General features: G+C 36.5%; 1 protein-coding gene across 2 annotated transcripts in view; it reads right to left on the reverse strand.

The window, feature by feature from the left end:
* The window catches only part of POLA1 (DNA polymerase alpha 1, catalytic subunit), a 204,209-nt gene that overhangs the window by 28,094 nt on the left and 158,195 nt on the right, over window positions 1-17,920 (reverse strand). For both annotated transcript variants that reach the window (XM_055701958.1, XM_055701957.1), the window contains exon 36: window positions 15,828-15,924. In XM_055701958.1, the coding sequence (XP_055557933.1) occupies window positions 15,828-15,924 (97 nt within the window). The remainder of the gene's footprint in view (window positions 1-15,827; window positions 15,925-17,920) is intronic.

Raw genomic sequence — 17,920 nt, forward strand, 5'->3', positions numbered from 1 at the left:
TGCCTCCTCACAGTTAACACTGATGACTAGATGCCTTTTCCCAAGTCTTTACAATTAGCTGTGTATACTTTAGAAATAGGTTATTCTGGGATGTAGAAGTGGTTTATTTCAGAGCAACATGCTCCTCTCACTTTGCTTTAGTCAACAAAGGTTGTAACTGGAGAAGGATAAAGGAAAATATGTTGATGTTATTTTTTATTCTTTCATGAAAAACTTTGAGATGACCAAGTATTGTAGGTAACAATTTTCCACATTTGGCATCTAACATGGTAAATTCATCGACTATGTCTCTGGTACAACTTTTCCAGTGATACTATGTTATAGATCTGAACTAGTCGCCCTGGATCTCCTTTATAACCAATGAAGCAAAGAGGAGGCATTTCTCAAGTGCGATCCATACCAGGCTAGTACAGATGAGAACAGCTGAGCCATGTCCTGGTACTGCCTAATTCTCTCTGCTATACAAAGGAGCACAGGCTGATCAATTTGCATACAAATGCTTGAACTTTGAGACTTCAAAGCCAGTGGAGATGATGTGTATTCCCTTCACAGAGAGTTTTCTCCACTAATATTTGGTGTGGAATGCCTGCTTTGCTTTACATAGAAAGAGAACAGCAGAACCCCTGTTCACACAGTACCTACATACTCAAGTACCTATATCACAAGCTGAACATGAACCAGCAACGAACCCTCACAGCAAAGGTGGCCAACAGCACCCTGGGCTACATTAGCCAGAACATCACCAGCAGGTCCCAGGGACGTGACCCTTCTCCTTTGCTCAGCTCTGGTGAGACATCTGGAGTGCTGGGTCCAGTGCTGGCTCCCCCAGTACAAGAGACATGGGCTGGGGTGAGTCCAACAAAGGGCTACAAAGACACTTACAGTGACTGGACCACCCATCATACAAGAAGAGGCTGAGAGAGCTGGGACTATTCAGCCTGGAGAAGAGAAGGCTCAAGGTGGGTGACCTCATTAATTTGTGTAAATACTTGACATGAGCAGCAAAGATGGAGTCAGGCTCCTTTCTGTGGTGCCCAGTGACAGATTGAGAGGTAATGAGCACAAATTGAAATACAAGGAATTCCATGTAAACATAGTATCTTCTTTTTTTATTGTGAGGGTAGTCAAATGGTAGAACAGGTTACCCAGAGAGGTTGTGGAGTCTCTATCCATAGAAATACTCAAAACCCAAGTGCACACGGCCCTGAGCACCCTGCTGCAGGTGACCCTGCTCTGAGCAGGGAGCTGGACTAGATGATGTCTGGAGGTGCCTCCTTGCCTCAGTCATTCTGTGATTCTCTCACTAAGACTGAACTGGTATCTTCTGTGCAGAAGTAGACCTCACCTCTCTTGTGTTCATACAAAACATCACTTCTTACAGTCTTGGCACCAGAAAAACTTAGTGGACCATATCATCGTTGCCAGTAGAGAGGGATGATGTATGCAGTGTCTTGGTCACTTCACTGAACTGTGACCCTTTGGCTTTTTGAGCTATTTCATACTTTAGGAATATTCATCCCTCATGTCTACTAGGACCTCACTGTTGCACGTATAGTGCAAGTGACAAATTTTGTCTTGAATATCACCATATACATACAACTTTAGCAGGCACATCCAGTGGTGGATCACCTATGGTCGAGCAGAAAATCCTACCTGTGGAAAGATAAAGGATCTTCTGTTTGCTCCTCTCCCTGCTTTCCATCTATCAAAGCAAAGCATCAGATGGATTTCATTTAAACAGAGGAAAACCTTTACATGTACCCCTACTCATTCCTGAGCTTGCTGCTGTTGCCTACCATAGCTCATTCCCTAACTCATCACTCACTTTCCTTTTTTAAAGGCAATGTATATCAGCTGAAAAGATAAGGGTGGCTTCTTACTATATAAAAGGCCTGTCACTGGGGTGATTTATATTATCTTTATAATTGGGATATATTGCACTAGAGAGCTTTGCTTTATAATGAAAAGTTTGTTTGACCTTCAGACATTCCTTGGGCCTCTCTCAGTTAGGCCCAGTTGGTAACACAAAGCACCCACATTGTCAAAAAATCTTAAATGTAAAAATTTTTGTGTTAAGTTCAACAGTATTTTCCCCCCTGAGTGCCGATTGCAGTTCAGTCTGCAGAAGAACTCCACATTTAAAACCAAAGTATATATACTGATTTGAATTATGCTAAGAACACGGTTTATCATAATAATGACCTTCAAAAATGTATTGTTCAACAGAAATACTGGCCTACTCCAGACATTTAAAAACACAGCTTGCAACTGCTGAGGAAACTTCCCAGGAAGGATGTACTCCATCTGTAAAGCTGCTGAATTTTGCAGAGAGACTTCTTCCCGTATCTCATTTTATGTTTAGAGGATGATAAAAAACCCCAGCAAACCACTTCTTTACCACATGCTTTTCCAGAGACTTTTCCCCTTCCCCTCTTTACACACCCAGAACAAGGTGACACAAAATGACCTGTTTTCAAACTAACCTTACTCTAGAATTCTTTCAGAGATGACTAATGCCAAGTAAGGCTCTGCCTATGATCATGCAAAGTTTTTCAATAAGACATACGTACAGATCTTATTGAACACTTCCCTAATCAAGAAAAAACTTCTCACAGGTTATCAAGTACAATGACAATGAAATTCCAAGTTTGGGGAGCTCCTACTGAAAATGCAGGGCCCAACTTTAACCTCATTGGGTTCAAACAATCCATAAAAATAAAGGCTACATTTTGCAATGAACTACTTCACTGTCAAGCTGTACTGCAAATTTGTTTCACTTATTGTTGCCTCTCCAAATCTTTCAACATTTCCATTTCTCAGGACTCTCTTCTGCATTTTCTGTATTGTGAATTTTTGAACTGTTTTTTGTCAAATTAATTTTAAATGAACAAATTCATTTGTTCTTTTATGTCTTTATTCTTCTTTTGCACTAATGCTTTTTTCCTCATGTAATTCAGAACAGGCATTTCTCCTTTCCTTTATAAAGTACAACCTGTTCAACAAAAAACCCACATGAATCCCTATGACAGCCTAATAAAAAGTGACCTTAGTATTAATATTTTATTGGGGCCTTGATTACAGTACCAACATAGTGCCAAGGATTTTGATGTGACAACTGGCAGTTCTTTACCTTTTTAAGAAGCAAGGACCAAAGAAATAAATAAAACCCACAACCCATCCCTCCCTCATGAAAAAGAAAGGTTTACTTTATAATTGCTATGTAACAAACAATCCTTAACAATTCAAATCCTCTCAAAGTGCAACGTAATTTTTGAAGTGTAATGCTGAACCACTAATATGGTTTCTACAGCCAGGGTAGAGGCACACAGACAATTAACTGAAAGGCATTCTAATGTATGAATGTGCAACGTTAAGGCTTTACCATGGTAATCACCAGTTTATCTTACCCTGTGGTAAACTGTGGTTATATCTTACCCTTCCTTCATTTGTCCTCATAAAACCTTCATTAAGTCTGAGTGTACTGACTCTCCTTTCACATCTATTTTTTGGTGAAGGATGCTAATACAAGACCAGGCCTAGGGCTTTCATGATAGTAAAGCGCCAGCACCTCAATCCCTGGAAGGACATGGGTCTAAAACGTGTAGCAGGCGACACTAGATGTTGATGGCAGCAGGAAACCGAAAGCTACTTCCAATGGATCTCTAAACAGTACAGCTATTAAAAAACAAAAGGTGTGTGTGTGAAGATGAGGGCTCCTGAAAGCCCAGCATGCCTATAATTTCTCAAAAAAAACCCAAAACAACCAGAACCCACCAAAAAACCCTACCCCAAAAACTGACCATATTTTCCTGCTAAAAAGCAGTTAATGGAACTGAAAGAAGGAAAACCAGAATGCACCGATGCACTGGGACACCTGCAGTGATAAGCCATTGCCACCAAACCCACTCTTTTATACTACATATGCTAGGTACTACACTAGAGTTTAAGACAAACATTTTACAGTGGCTGCCCTAACTTGAATTGCTTTTTCCTTTTTAACTTAGGAATATCCTCACTTTCTGAAATGTCTCTTCATGTTGGAAGAGCTGAGCAAACCCATGACCTACACAAGTGAGGGAGAGTGCTTTTTGCCAGGGCAGCAGATACCTGGAAATGGAGGAGCAGCAAGAGCAGCAGCCAGCCACATTGCAGGTGCCTTGAAACCCAGATACCACCAGCAAAAGTGGATGCTGGAAGGACAGCTTAAAACAAGGTGTATTTGGTTACCTACACCCTATGGGTCAGTGCAGCACTGGTATGCACTAGTAGGATAAAGAACACATGTAGGTATCAAAAATCGCTAGTGTTAAATGCCATAATGGAACAAAAAGGATCCTTTTTGGTACTTGCTAGAAAACACAGGCACACATACGTTAATAGGTTAAATACTGAAACAAAATGCATGTTTTGCTTAAAGAGCAACTCCTGACTGAATACTTCTCATGTTCAAAATCTGTGACAGCAATACAATAAAACCAAAATGAAACAAAGTCTTCAGATTGTATTCAAAAGTTCAAAAAGGCATGGACACTTCACAGCAGTTTCTGAATAATATCAGTTTCTCTTTTCTGGAAACACAGAAAATATTTTTTTGCTATCTCCTTAGAACCAGGTCACCTTTATGGCTGCTTGCATCACTGTGGTATCTGAAATATGGCTTAAACTGGGAAACAACAGATAAACTTTTGGAGAACAGAAATGGGAAAAAATAGAAATACTGTTTTTAACCTTGCATTCAGATATTCAGATACTGAACCTTTGGCTAAGAACTTCTATTTCTTTCTTTCTCTCTAAATGCAACTACTAGAAGAGTTGCAGCAGTTGTGCTTCACGGAATGCATGCATTTTATGTTCCAACATCTGCTGCTTTTGCAAAATTATGGACATGTTTCCAACCAAGAAACTATACTTTTGAATTCTAAATTAAGTAATATTTGAAACAATTGAATTATGCATCAAGTTATCATGAAACTGCATGCATGATAACCAATTTAAAATCCATTAATTCCTGTACAATACAAAATTTAAGGTATGAAATAAAAAAAAATTTCCACATCGAGGTCTTGATTATTATAGTTTACCATTACTGTTCAAAAGCATGGTAGCTAATGCTCTTACTATGTACATTAGCTGTATCTGTTTTCGTCACTCATCACTATTTTTTATTAAGGATGTTTTAAACTACACATTCAGCTCTCCTAAAAAAAAAAAAAAGTCTAACAAGGTGAATACATATGTACATTATTTATGAATAGTAAAAAAATACAATTTTTAAATTTGAATTTAATGCTCCTTTGCCCTCAAGACTAATTTCTAAATTATTTCTAAAAAAAAAAAATAATTAATCTGATAAATGTGCTACTGTTATGTTCTCCTTGCTGTTTATGTAACATATATTGTTACACCAGAAATAAAAAATATACCATAACTAGCTATACATTTTAATTCCAAGTCTGTAAAATTCTATTAATGTCAAATATTGTTTGGTTTTTTTCATCTAAATAAACTAGCTTAGGCTGTCACTCACTCCTTTTTACTCATTTTTTGTTTTGTCTTACTGCATGCATCTCTCACAAAGTGAAAAAATGTCTATTTAAAGATAAGTGGAAATACCACAGTATGTAATGTTTTCATGTCAAAATAATTACATTATTATATTCTGAGTTAAATAATGTAAGATAGGAAAACATTCTGATATGCATATAACAGCTGTAATCCTGGCAGGATCAAATCAACTTCTTCAAAACATATTTCTGCTAGATAAAGACAAAGCGCTCCCTAACCTCACCAGCCGCCCCTCTCACCCGTCGAAGCCCCCTCACAGAGGAGAGACAAGCCAGGACAGAAGAGCACCCTGCTGTGTTTTTTTCTTCAAGACTGAGCCCTGTTTTGGCCTGAGAAGACACATTTGTTCTCAAAAGCCAATGGAATTGCATTATATGAAGTTTCATAGTTGGACTGTTATGAAGAGATGATCCTCAAAATAACTGGAAAAAAAAAGAAAAAAGAAAAAAGGTAGTTCTCTCTCTTTGCACCTTGTAGAGCCGCTCTTTGTCATGGAACGAGACAAATGGAATTTGCTGAGAGAGGGACTCGAAAACTGTGCAGGTGGAGGCACAGCTTGCAAGGCACAGAGATAGTGGTTGCGCTCACACACAGTTTTCTAAAACACATACTTCCAGCAGTTTCTCGTGCACTCTTTATTTTCATGGCAGTAACACCCATGGCTTCAAGTGCTCAATTTTTCCTTTCCCCCAGAAACAGAACAATCTGGACTGGTTGACACTGCCACATTTTTCTGATGGAGAGATGACGAAAATGTAATACTCCTTTATGAAGGGGGAAGCATTTTTTTAGTTAATAAACCAAATATAAGCTGTATTTAGACACTTTTCTGTCTTATGCTCATCTTTATACACGTATCATGCACCACTTTTGTGTCCCCTATGGAATAAAACAAGTATTTTATATTATGCTATTCTCTATATGGCCTTCTAGTCCTTAATGAAGAGAAGAATTTATCTCCATCCATTTTTTAGGGAAAAAAGTGTAACTAATTTTCATCATGTCTCTGATATAAATCTGTTGTTTGTTAAGGATACAGAAATGTATTTAAAAAGAAATATCTCCTGTGCAGTTATTATACTCACTAAATATAATAATTAAAATAATTTTATTTGCAGCATTAATGTAAATCTTGGAGATCAAATAAGGATCCTGTTTTCACAATCTGTGTTCACAAATAATGATTCTATGTATCTCTTTTAAAGGTCAACATAATTCAAACTGGTTTGGAGACAAATTCTCCTTGGACTTGTATGCTTAGCAGATGCAAGTTGAGGTAATTACATTTAACATCAAGAAGATGACAGATTTGCATCACCTGTGAACCCAGGCCAAGTTTGGGAGCTTGAAATAGCTTTTGGCAAGTCTACAGTAAAAGAGTTGCCTTATGTAATAAGCACAGAAAAATTACGCACTGATACACATGCAACACAGTATTAAGTCTTGAGGTGCTCCACAGAAAGTTTTCTTTGTGTTTCTATTTCACCGTTTCCCTTGTGACACAGATATTACAGTTTTCTTCCTTTTTATTAGTATCACAAATTGTGACCACTTACTATTTACACCATCCCTTTCATACGAATTTTCTGTTACTGAAAGTATTTTCCCCTTGGTGGTTTCCTTTAATACTGTGGCATAATAAATGCATGCTTGCTGTCATGAGCGTGAGAGAAAGCTTTGTATTTCTGATGTAATTTTGATACATCACGGTGTTATAGAATGAAATAAAATCATCAAATTCTAACATTTCACAATACTCTCTTCATTCAACCTACCAAAGGCAGATCAATATATAGAACAGAGTTTCTATCTGCCCAGTTCTAATAAAGTATCAGGACAAAAGAACCATAAAATCGCCTGAATATATTAATTTTATCTTCTCTGACATGCAGTTTGAAACAAAAAATGGTTTGCTGTATGGTTAGACAAACTTATAGCCAAATATGTGCAAAGGTAACAAATCAGCATGCAGACATGAACATATTATGCGAAAACAAATTTAAGAAAAGCAGTTTTACTCAATAAAAGACATCTTTGGCCCATGAGAAATCAGCTGTATTTCCTCTGTCTTTTGTGGAAGCAAGGTTTCATTACACACATACAGGGCCATAAACAATACTTTTCCAAACATCTTTATAGCTGACACCAAATACCTGAACCAGATACCCTCAGCCAAAATACAATAAAGTTACAAACTGTGGAACTTTCTGTAAATTCAGCTACAGAATCTTTAAATTTAAAGATATGAGGTATCAATGAGAAAAATTAAGAGGCTCCAAATTTGCAGGCAATACAGTCAAGGTTTCCAACCTAATTTTAAGGGAAATCATAATTAAAGACTTGCAAGTCCTTCCACAACCCTCTTGAACTGTGCTGGCCATGAAGAAACGGAAAAAGAGAGCTGGTATTATGTACAACACTATACATCATCTTCAGTAGGTCACTGGTCTTTTAAATAATCTCTAGTGAACAAATAAGATTTCAGAAAGTTTTTAGTAGATAATTACACTTCCTGATTTTGTAATTAGTGGAACTACATGTAATTACATAATAATTATGACGGTAATTACGTAATTAAGATGTATAATTATGTAGTAAAAAACATTATGGAAATAAAAGCCATCAACTGTATAAGCACAATACATTTTTAAAAATAAATTCTGTATCATCTGTTTAAAGCTACCATTTTCCTCAAAATATCAAAGTGATTATGAGCCATCACTGGCAAGTTCTAAAATACATTTCGTGTGAGACTTAAAAATGATACAGATAATTGTATCTTTTAAAAAATCTCTTCAAAGCCTTAGCTTTACATTATCCTTCTGATGTCTAGACACATGTATACTGAATGGATTATACAGAGTTAAATTGTTTATATTTTATTTCCAATTCCCACTAAAATAATTTAAAAAAAATTAGCATCGATGTCAGAATTCCAGTATGTAACAGACAGAAATTTTTTTGAGTGCACTGAGACCAATGAAATTAAGGGTCTTCTAAAAGGAGGAACATGCTGGTCTTGCTCTTCCCCCTAGAGAAAACAGCTTACTGCTGTGAGAAGCAGTAGTCATTAAAAGAAGCCTTTTCACTTCTGACTTGCATTTAACAACAACAGAACTGCTCCCCATCAAAAAAACCACCCCAAACTTCATTAACAGAGATGAAAACAGACAAAGGTCTCTATAAGAAAAATGCCAAAGAGTTGCAGATAAAAAAGAAACCGTGAAGAAAAAAGAGCTTTAAAAAATACTTTTGTTTAGAGAAACTCACAAGAGAACAGATAGAGGAGGCAGATGACAAGAGACTACACCACTGCATGCATTATAACAAGGTGGCATGTATCTGTATACTTACACATGCACTCCTGTCATGCCACAGATTTCTCACGTTGTGGACATATCATAACTATTTTAGGTCATTATTTCCATTAATTTCATTCACAAGTAGAGAAAATAACTCAACAACTCGTAACTCCAAGCGAGGTGTCACAGGCCACTAAGTTTTGCGCTCAGAGAAAGGGTACAGATATGTACAGTGTAACGGGTTTACTTAGATTTCCTATGTTTAACAAAAAGACCACACGAGCAGAAACATAATGGAGAAAAAGTTACACTTAATATGTTAAAAATGGCAATAAAAAAAGTATGATCATTATGGGAGGATAATTTAAGATTTAAACATCAGCTAACTGCCCATACATTACTTCAAAAGGGTCAAAAAACCTACAGTGAATAATTTTCAGTAGTTTTTGCTTTCAAAAAAGTTAGTGAGATTTAAAAATACTTAAGAAACGGTGACTCAAATTTAAAAAAAAAAGTTCAGAAATAATCCTCTTCAAAACAACACATTAAGGAAAAATGAACAAGTGCTTTTGAAGATATACTCAGAGATTAAATTCTTGAAAATTATTATTTTACAATCTCTTCAAAACAACATGATTGGAAGACAAAGTACTTGACAGCATTTGTTTGCTTGGATGTAAAGATCACTATAGTGAACTGAAGTCTCAGCGACAGTGCCTGGAGACGTGACACAAACAGAAATGCTCGGTTTATTGAACTGTACTCTCTGGAAAGAGATATGCCAAGTTTCAGCTGTTGCTATCTTAAAAAGAAATGCACAGACACATATGCATGTAGGTTATTTATATGATTTCTCCTTATCTTCCCCTGGAGAGTGCACACAGATAACTATATCCCCATCCTTATTTATTGCAGTAAGTATTTTTTTTTGCAGTCTTCCTGCCAATATATTGATAAAAATGTGGCAAACTGTTCTGATGCCAGACCACTCCGTTTCATTACACTGGTTTCAGATACAATACAATTGTTCAAGCTCCACCTCACACTGCTCTCCTCCCTTTACCTGACGGAACCTCCACGCTGTACCTCAGAGCAGGAATGGCTCCTTGCTCAGGCCCGTCCTTTCAACCCTAACTGCAGTTACTCTGCCTCCCTCCATCTCACCACCCTTACCAGCCAAAAGGGAGACACACACCAAACCACACCAACAAGTAGCTCTGCCAACATCCCCATGACAAATGGTCTTCCTTCAGTGTTACAAGAAATCTTCCATTGCAAAAAATAAATAAATAAATAAATAAATAAATCAAAATCACTTCAACCTGCTACTTGGCAGACCAAATTATGAACATACTGGGGAAAAACACCCAATGCTGAAACGATAGGATTCACACAAATATCCAGAGCTGAATTTTATTTCTTTATGTCTAGGTCTAACCATCTAGAACAGTTTCATTTTCCCAACATAATTTTGCAGTTTATTCATCCATAAACTAGGCACTTTCAGTGTTTGCATGGAAGGGTGGAATGAGGTACACAGAAAGCTGTGATAAATGTATGAAAACATCCTCTGATCATGCATTTGGTTTTACAAAGCCACAGTCCACAAGTATATGATCAAAAAAATTATATTCTATTTCAACACTCCGGTCCCTGCTGTGTAATACAGTGGAGTTCAATTACTGGCCAACAAGGGTTTGAAGAGTTGTGCATTACAAACATCCTAACTAAGAATGAGGTAACAGTAACAGCATCAAACATGGAAGCAGTGTCCGTTTTAACACATTTAACACACATGTAGGTAGACATGTACAAACTCCTTAAGATTTTCTGGATGAGTTATAAAACCAGCAAAGAATGTGGTTAGACCCATGTAAAACTGCAGCTCAGTATAGCACAAGAAGCGATGCTGAAAACGCAGTGGAAGTGCAACCGGTAAACTCTTTCTGCTTATTGGAATTCTGCTTTAACTTAGCTTTTCACTCTTCAATGCAATCAAACCAAGTCTTTTTCACTAAATTCAGCTAATTTTACACCTCCATTGACATGTTATAAAGTATCTATCTATCTACATATGTACATACACTTATATACATATTTCAAAGATGTAGGTCTTCCTAACAAGCAAGAACATCTAACCACTTTTCCCAACGTTACTCCCCTCCCATTCTCACTTTCTTCTGCCAGATTTTTTTGAATCCAACAACTGTGGGTTCAATAGTTGAAAATATTCTGGGAAATAATATACTGCAGCACCTTTGCAGTTTCTGTCCCTGAAATACTTCAATGCCTTGCAAACAACATTTGTGACCTTCCCTCTCTCAGAAATGGGACGGTGGAAAGGTGGTGGCTTTCAGCCTCATTCTACACTACTGAACAGAAAAAAATACTATGACCAGGATCCTATTTCTCTAAAAAAATTGCAGCACCATAAACAACCTCAGTGATAGTAATGCCTGTGGAATAATGCTGCAGTCATTGTTAATAAGGAGACTGCAGCACTCATCTTCTATTTGATGCCAGGAGGGGGAACTGAAGACATCTGCGTGAGGCTGAGTAGTTGTATTGACTTTATGTGGCTCCATTTATCTTCGTTTTTAAAGGTTTTCATTTTACTGTAGAAGCAAAAGGAAAACACTAATATCTTTGATTATTTAACTTACCAATTTGAATATTGATACCAATATTTGAATGGAATAATGACATAAAGCTTACTACACTCTATTTTGATTTCCTGATGACATAGCCATAAAAATACATTGGTTTCCACTTGTGAAGTTAAGGCATACAGACACAGCATACTCTGTCTGTATTTAAACACGTAGTTTAAAACCACTGATTGTTTACCTAGCCCTTTTTTACCCATATGAACAGAGGTTGCTACTAATTTGCTGCTCCTTGCTGCTTCTTACTGCAGCTAAAAACTAAATGTAAGAAAGTGCGGAAAATATTTTTAGTATGTTGCTAGTCACAATAGTGATCTTCTTCCTTTCCCGATTAAAAAAATAACTCAGAACAAACAGCCCTTATGATATTATTGGTATCTGTAAATTAAGGGTTTTGGTATAGCGACATTGAAAATAAAACTGGTTTTGACCCGACTAACTCTGCAACAGTTTCTAATTTAGAAAGAGAGCATAGGAATTTCAGAATTTCACTTTGTGCAGTATGACAACTGAGAACCTTGCACTGTTTCACAATGTTAACATATTAAACTGTTATCATCATAGCAGACATTAAACTTCCAGATGGATGGGAGCATCTGTTTGGAACATAAATGCTGCTATTAATAACAGGACTAAAGACCCGTAACTATATAACCCAGGTATTCCTGGATGGTGTAATTGACAGCTAACTTCACCAATCACTGAAACAAAAAAGCATCACATAAACCAATCAGTTTATTTTTGATTCTTAGAGGGAAAAGGTGGACCAACAACAGTATATGAGGATTACAAGAGACCACAAATGAAACATGAGTGAATGATGTTGTTGCCAATGTTGTAAGCACTGTACTGGTATAAATAAACAGAAGAACCGTCTACAAAACATGTTAATTAATCCTTCTGCTGTATTCCACTCTAGTAGATCTGACCTATTGAAGGTCTATTAAAAAAAACCAAAAAAGCGAACATGCAGAGAAGTGGAAAACTCTGCTTCTGTTCTTCAAAAAAATTCAAGTCAGTAGTTGAAAGAGACTTAGCATACAGATTTTAAATATGGAAAACTCAAAAAGAACAGTCTATCACCCATCATGCACAGAGTAAGCTTCAGAAAGCAAAATGCATCTTAGATATAGCGAAGCTCACTAAGTACAGTGAAGCACCAGAAGGAAATTGTTGTAGAACTTGACGAGTTGTAGAATCTGCATCACCAGTGGATTTTTAAATTTAGCCTATCTTTAAAAAGTAAACTATGGTATTGATCCTCTTGCAGTGAAAGGGAGCAGCTTGGATGTCTTTTTGAAGTCCCACTGATTTCACAATTATTATTTTAGATTCTGTTTCAATAAATAGTATGGACCTTCAATATAAATAGCTGAACAAATGAAACCTGTTCTGTAATTAACATTCTGTATTTTGAAGCATTGAGTATAGAAGATGCAAGTGAACTAGTAGCAAATCTCAAGGTTCTGAATGAAAGAAGATTGAATTCTTTCAAACAATGGTGGAAAACACATTTATATCTTGAATCTCTAGCCACTGAAAATTACTTCTTTTTATAGAAGAACACCCTAAGATGAATAACACCTAAAGCTGCTATTAAGAATAAACAGAATCTACAAGAAAGAAGAACTGGTCTTTAAAAATTCAGGAAGACTGGCAATCAAAGGTAGAATTGACAAAAGTCTACAGAATTTAGGCTTTGAAAAACAAGATCCCAAAACAAAGCAAAAAACCTCACCAAACCAAAATTAAACCAGTAATTAAGTGGTTTACTCACACAAAAAATAGAGAGAAGAGTGAAAATACCAAAGATGTGCAAAACCTACATTAAAATTTTGCCTCCATTGACGATAAAGCAATGATGCTGATCACATGTCAGACTGGACAGAATGGCTTGTGAATTATGGCATGGAAACAAATTTTTTTGGCTTCATGTTATGAAAGGAAGCTCACTAAATCTCCATTCCAGAGCTACAACAAGATTGGCACATGAAAATTATTTCAGTCCTACAGAGTTTTACATTAAAAGCATCAAATCAGTAACATATATTACTAGAAAACAGAACACTGGTATCTATAAAATGAAAAGGTGACCCAAATAGCCTTAAGCAATTATTCTCAAGTACTGTATGCATTTTAGAGCAACTGAAAGATGTCTTCCTCACAAAGGATATTTGCAAAATGGCACAGAATTGTACATAAGTTTACTAGACTCACCCAGTTAAGCCTCTTTGAAAAGAACTAATTTTCAAAGGATAAGTAACAGATATAATTTATCTGGCCTTAACACCTGCTGCAGAACCAAAACTGAAATAATTGGCTGGCTGAAGACAACTACACAGAAACTTTCAATTAGCTAAGAAAAAGAGAAAAATACACCATGCTTAGAGGAGAGTAGAAGGTCCTAGCAGAGTTCTTACAATTCCTTGAGAATTACTGTGGAAACTAATTTTAGTGAATTTTCTCCAATTAGTGGTGAGAGTCCAAGGAACATTTTCCAATTAAAGCACAAGGTAGGAAATTATGTGAATGCAGAAGCCACCATACTATTTTTCAGAGATAATTCATTAACCTTGAAGTCTAAAATTACAAATGAGATTAAGCAGTCCAAAATGAATAAACCCAGGAAAATTAAAAGTAAACCAAAATTTCATATGAACCCATGAATTTGGAATTACAGGAGGAAAAAAAAACCCCTTGAACCTCAAGATATCTATCATTACTTAACTACAAGTTAATGATACGAAGAGGGCACAGGTGACTCACGAAAGCATCAGCGGAAGTACCTCCAGCAAACATACAGATCCTGTGTACACGACACTGGATAAATACCATCTAAAATACCATTGTTTCTCTAGTTTCTAGTTTCTCATAGTCAAAGATTAACTTAACCTAGAAAAGACTGCACACGAAGGCACTAAGAGGAAGGATCATGCAGCAGAGACCAAGTCTTCCTAAAGAAAGTGGCATGCCTCTGCCTTAGTTTAAAACAAAACAGAGATGTCACCACTGTTTCCAAAAGCACAGTAGAGAACGTCAAGGAAGGGAAATAAACATTTAGTGAATGGACATAAACCAACCACAAACAAGACAGAATGGGAAAATTACAGTGAATTTTCAGTCATCACAGATGGAGGGTATGAAAGACATCCTGAACAGCAGCAAAATCTTGAACAGCAGCAAAAAGGGGAAGGACCACTCACAGGTTTCAAAATGAAGTGCCATAAACTTGCAACCCTTAAAGATGTGGTGGTCTACAGTAGAAAGGATTGGATGTGATCACCCATGAAGCCTCTTCCACTCTTATATCCTTGTATTAAGCATGAGATCTACACACAAAATAATTTGGTTTCAACTAGTGGTAACATCCACCATGTAACATGCCTTCAGTACATCTACAAAATTGTATTGTATGGCTTTAGAAAGAAAATTTAGAAAGGCTGAATTTTTTAGTCTCTTTCCATCACCCAGCAAACTAGGTGGTGATGCAGGGCAGGAGTGGGGAAGACTGTCACAGCAAAGCAGCTACCAGAATGGCAGTGTCAAGCAGTAGCATCTTTTCTTCAGAGGCCCCACCAAAACTGCACAGAGGACACAGTGGAAGTGCTCTCTGCGAACAATGCACTTCAATGGCAGGACCCAAACATGTCTTTATTCAGAATTCCAAGCGTTACCCCACCTTCAGACGTATTCTTCTGTCAGCTTGAAAATCACTTAGTTGCACAAAACCCGTGGATCCATTACAGCTTAGAAATGTTTTAGTTCAGAAATTGTTATGGTAATTGAAAGACAAGTAGTAAAAAATATAATCTTCCTAACATTAGCTTAATCTGTATATTTAAGAGAGCTTTGTAGACAATTAGCATTACTGCTTTTCTTGTGCCATCATTTTCTCCCCGATAAAAAGTGTCTCTTCAATATTAATAGCTGAACATGTTTTAATTGGCTTTTCTTTTAGATAGTGTAGGCATATATTTTAATTTATTTACTGAAGCTCATGTGTCCTTCAGACTTCAAGCAAAGAGATTTCTCTAACGGTGTAACATGCAAGAAAAGCACTTTTCCCAAAGTACAATCGCTTTAAAAGAAGAAAGGAGACATACAATATATTCTTAAAGTGGTTAACTCTGATACAACACATTCCTCTTATAGGAGATAGGCAAATTCATACTTTCTTCTATTTTCTGCTTTGGATTACAGCCTTGTAGTTCAGATTAGAAGAGTACAAATGCGTAGGTCTAGTTTCCAGCATGCAAGTTGCTATTCAACTACAGTCAAAAGAATTTAAACTTACCTTTCTCTTCTTCAGTAATCACTTTATCCACTGCATACTCCACATCAAAAATGTATCGGTAGAAGCAGAGCTGAGTGTACAGGGCCTTATCAGAATACTGTAATGTAAGAAGATAGTAATTAAAAACCCAACTCAGAAGTGCGTCTCTCGCACCCATTTCTAAGTCCAAAAGGTGATTCTCTGTGTTTTGTTCTAACAGTTTGTATGTTCCATTCATGTCAGATTTTGGTACTATTATAATGATGATGATGCAAAATCTCTTTACTGCATCTCTACATTTTTTCTCTTCTCACTATTTACACCAAGCATTTATATAGATCATACTGAACTTACCCATTCTTACAGAAACATAAATTAAATTTATCCACTCTTATAAATACGTGTATCACAATGATGCTCTAGCAACAAAATGAAAGTCATCAGAATGATGGGACAAAGGAGTAACTTTAGTGCTTTAGTATACAGTACAATGCAATGATCTCAAAAAAGAAAAAAACCTACCTGATACAGGTGCACGCCCCCACTGTTACATAAATTGTGAACATGCCATTCAAATAAGAACAGATGCATATATATCTTTACAGCTATGTCATCATTTTGCTTTAAACATCTGTGAAGGCTACTGCATGTTAGTAATCACACATTTAGTTCAAAGATCTGCAGGTGTGTACATGTGGAATATGATATTCAATTAAATGCTCTGAATGTCAATGATGTCAAGCCTATGTGCTGCTCCTCTAGTTCAAAAGTACATGCCTGCATGCACATGAACTAGCGTCACTATTCTGTGCACTAGAAGATTGCTCGAATAGACACAAGATCCACCTGGCCCGTGCTACAACTAAACCATTTCAAGTTAACCTTCTCGAACTCTTGTTCAATAACACCACATTCCGGTCCCGCTCTGTAATACAGTGGAGTCCAACTACTGGCCAACAAGGGTTTGAAGAGTTGTGCATTACAAACATCCTAACTAAGAATGAGGTAACAGTAACAGCATCAAACATGGAAGCAGTGTCCGTTTTAACACATTTAACACACATATAGGTAGACATGTACAAACTCCTTAAGATTTTCTGGATGAGTTATAAAACCAGCAAAGAATGTGGTTAGACCCATGTAAAACTGCAGCTCAGTATAGCACAAGAAGCGATGCTGAAAACGCAGTGGAAGTGCAACTGGTAAACTCTTTCTGCTTATTGGAATTCTGCTTTAACTTAGCTTTTCACTCTTCAATGCAATCAAACCAAGTCTTTTTTACTAAATTCAGCTAATTTTACACCTCCATTGACATGTTATAAAGTATCTATAACTATTAAGCAACTCATGTTGACAACTATTACTACTGCTTAGTTATTTTTTATATATCTTAACAGTATACTTCTTTCCACTTCATGTGAACCTATTTTAAAAAAAGACACACAGAAGCTTATTTTATTCCTTATTAGCTATTCTACGATATGCATCATCATTATACTATTATACACCAGTTATTTTTAGTAAATCCTGATTACTGCTTCCTGAAGAAGAAAAAAGGAGGACGACAGCGATTAAGTTATTTGTTTAGTTTTTTAGATTCAGCTGTAATTGCTGGTACACATCTCCCTGACTGCACACATGAAGCAGGTTGAATAGAACACTGAAATTACCTCCTTCATAATAGTTTGTTTTGATAATGTATTGTGTGTTGAGATGATGAGAAACAGTTGCTGTCAATTTGATTAGCCATTATATTTTTATGTTAATTGCCATTATTGGGTCCATTCTGTTTAGTGTCACCATAGAAGCCATACAATGTTAGCATAAATAACAAATTGGAGTAAATTAGGAAGATATATTTTTGCCAATTCATTTTAATTGCCCCTCAGTCCTTCCGTCGGTTAACGCAGCTGTTGACCCATAATAAGCGCTAGGTCAATATAGCTGCTTGTCAATTCAGAAATGCAAAGTGCTGTGCTGCTGGTAATGGATATACAACAACCTTTGCCAGCCAACTGAAGCAAACGAATGACAACCCACATGAAAGAATAAAGCATCAGCTATAGAGTTTAGTGACCTGATACTAGTAGGCAGGCTAATTGAAAGTCACTGCT

Source organism: Falco cherrug, chromosome 2, assembly GCF_023634085.1.
Source record: "Falco cherrug isolate bFalChe1 chromosome 2, bFalChe1.pri, whole genome shotgun sequence".
Lineage (NCBI taxonomy): Eukaryota > Metazoa > Chordata > Aves > Falconiformes > Falconidae > Falco > Falco cherrug.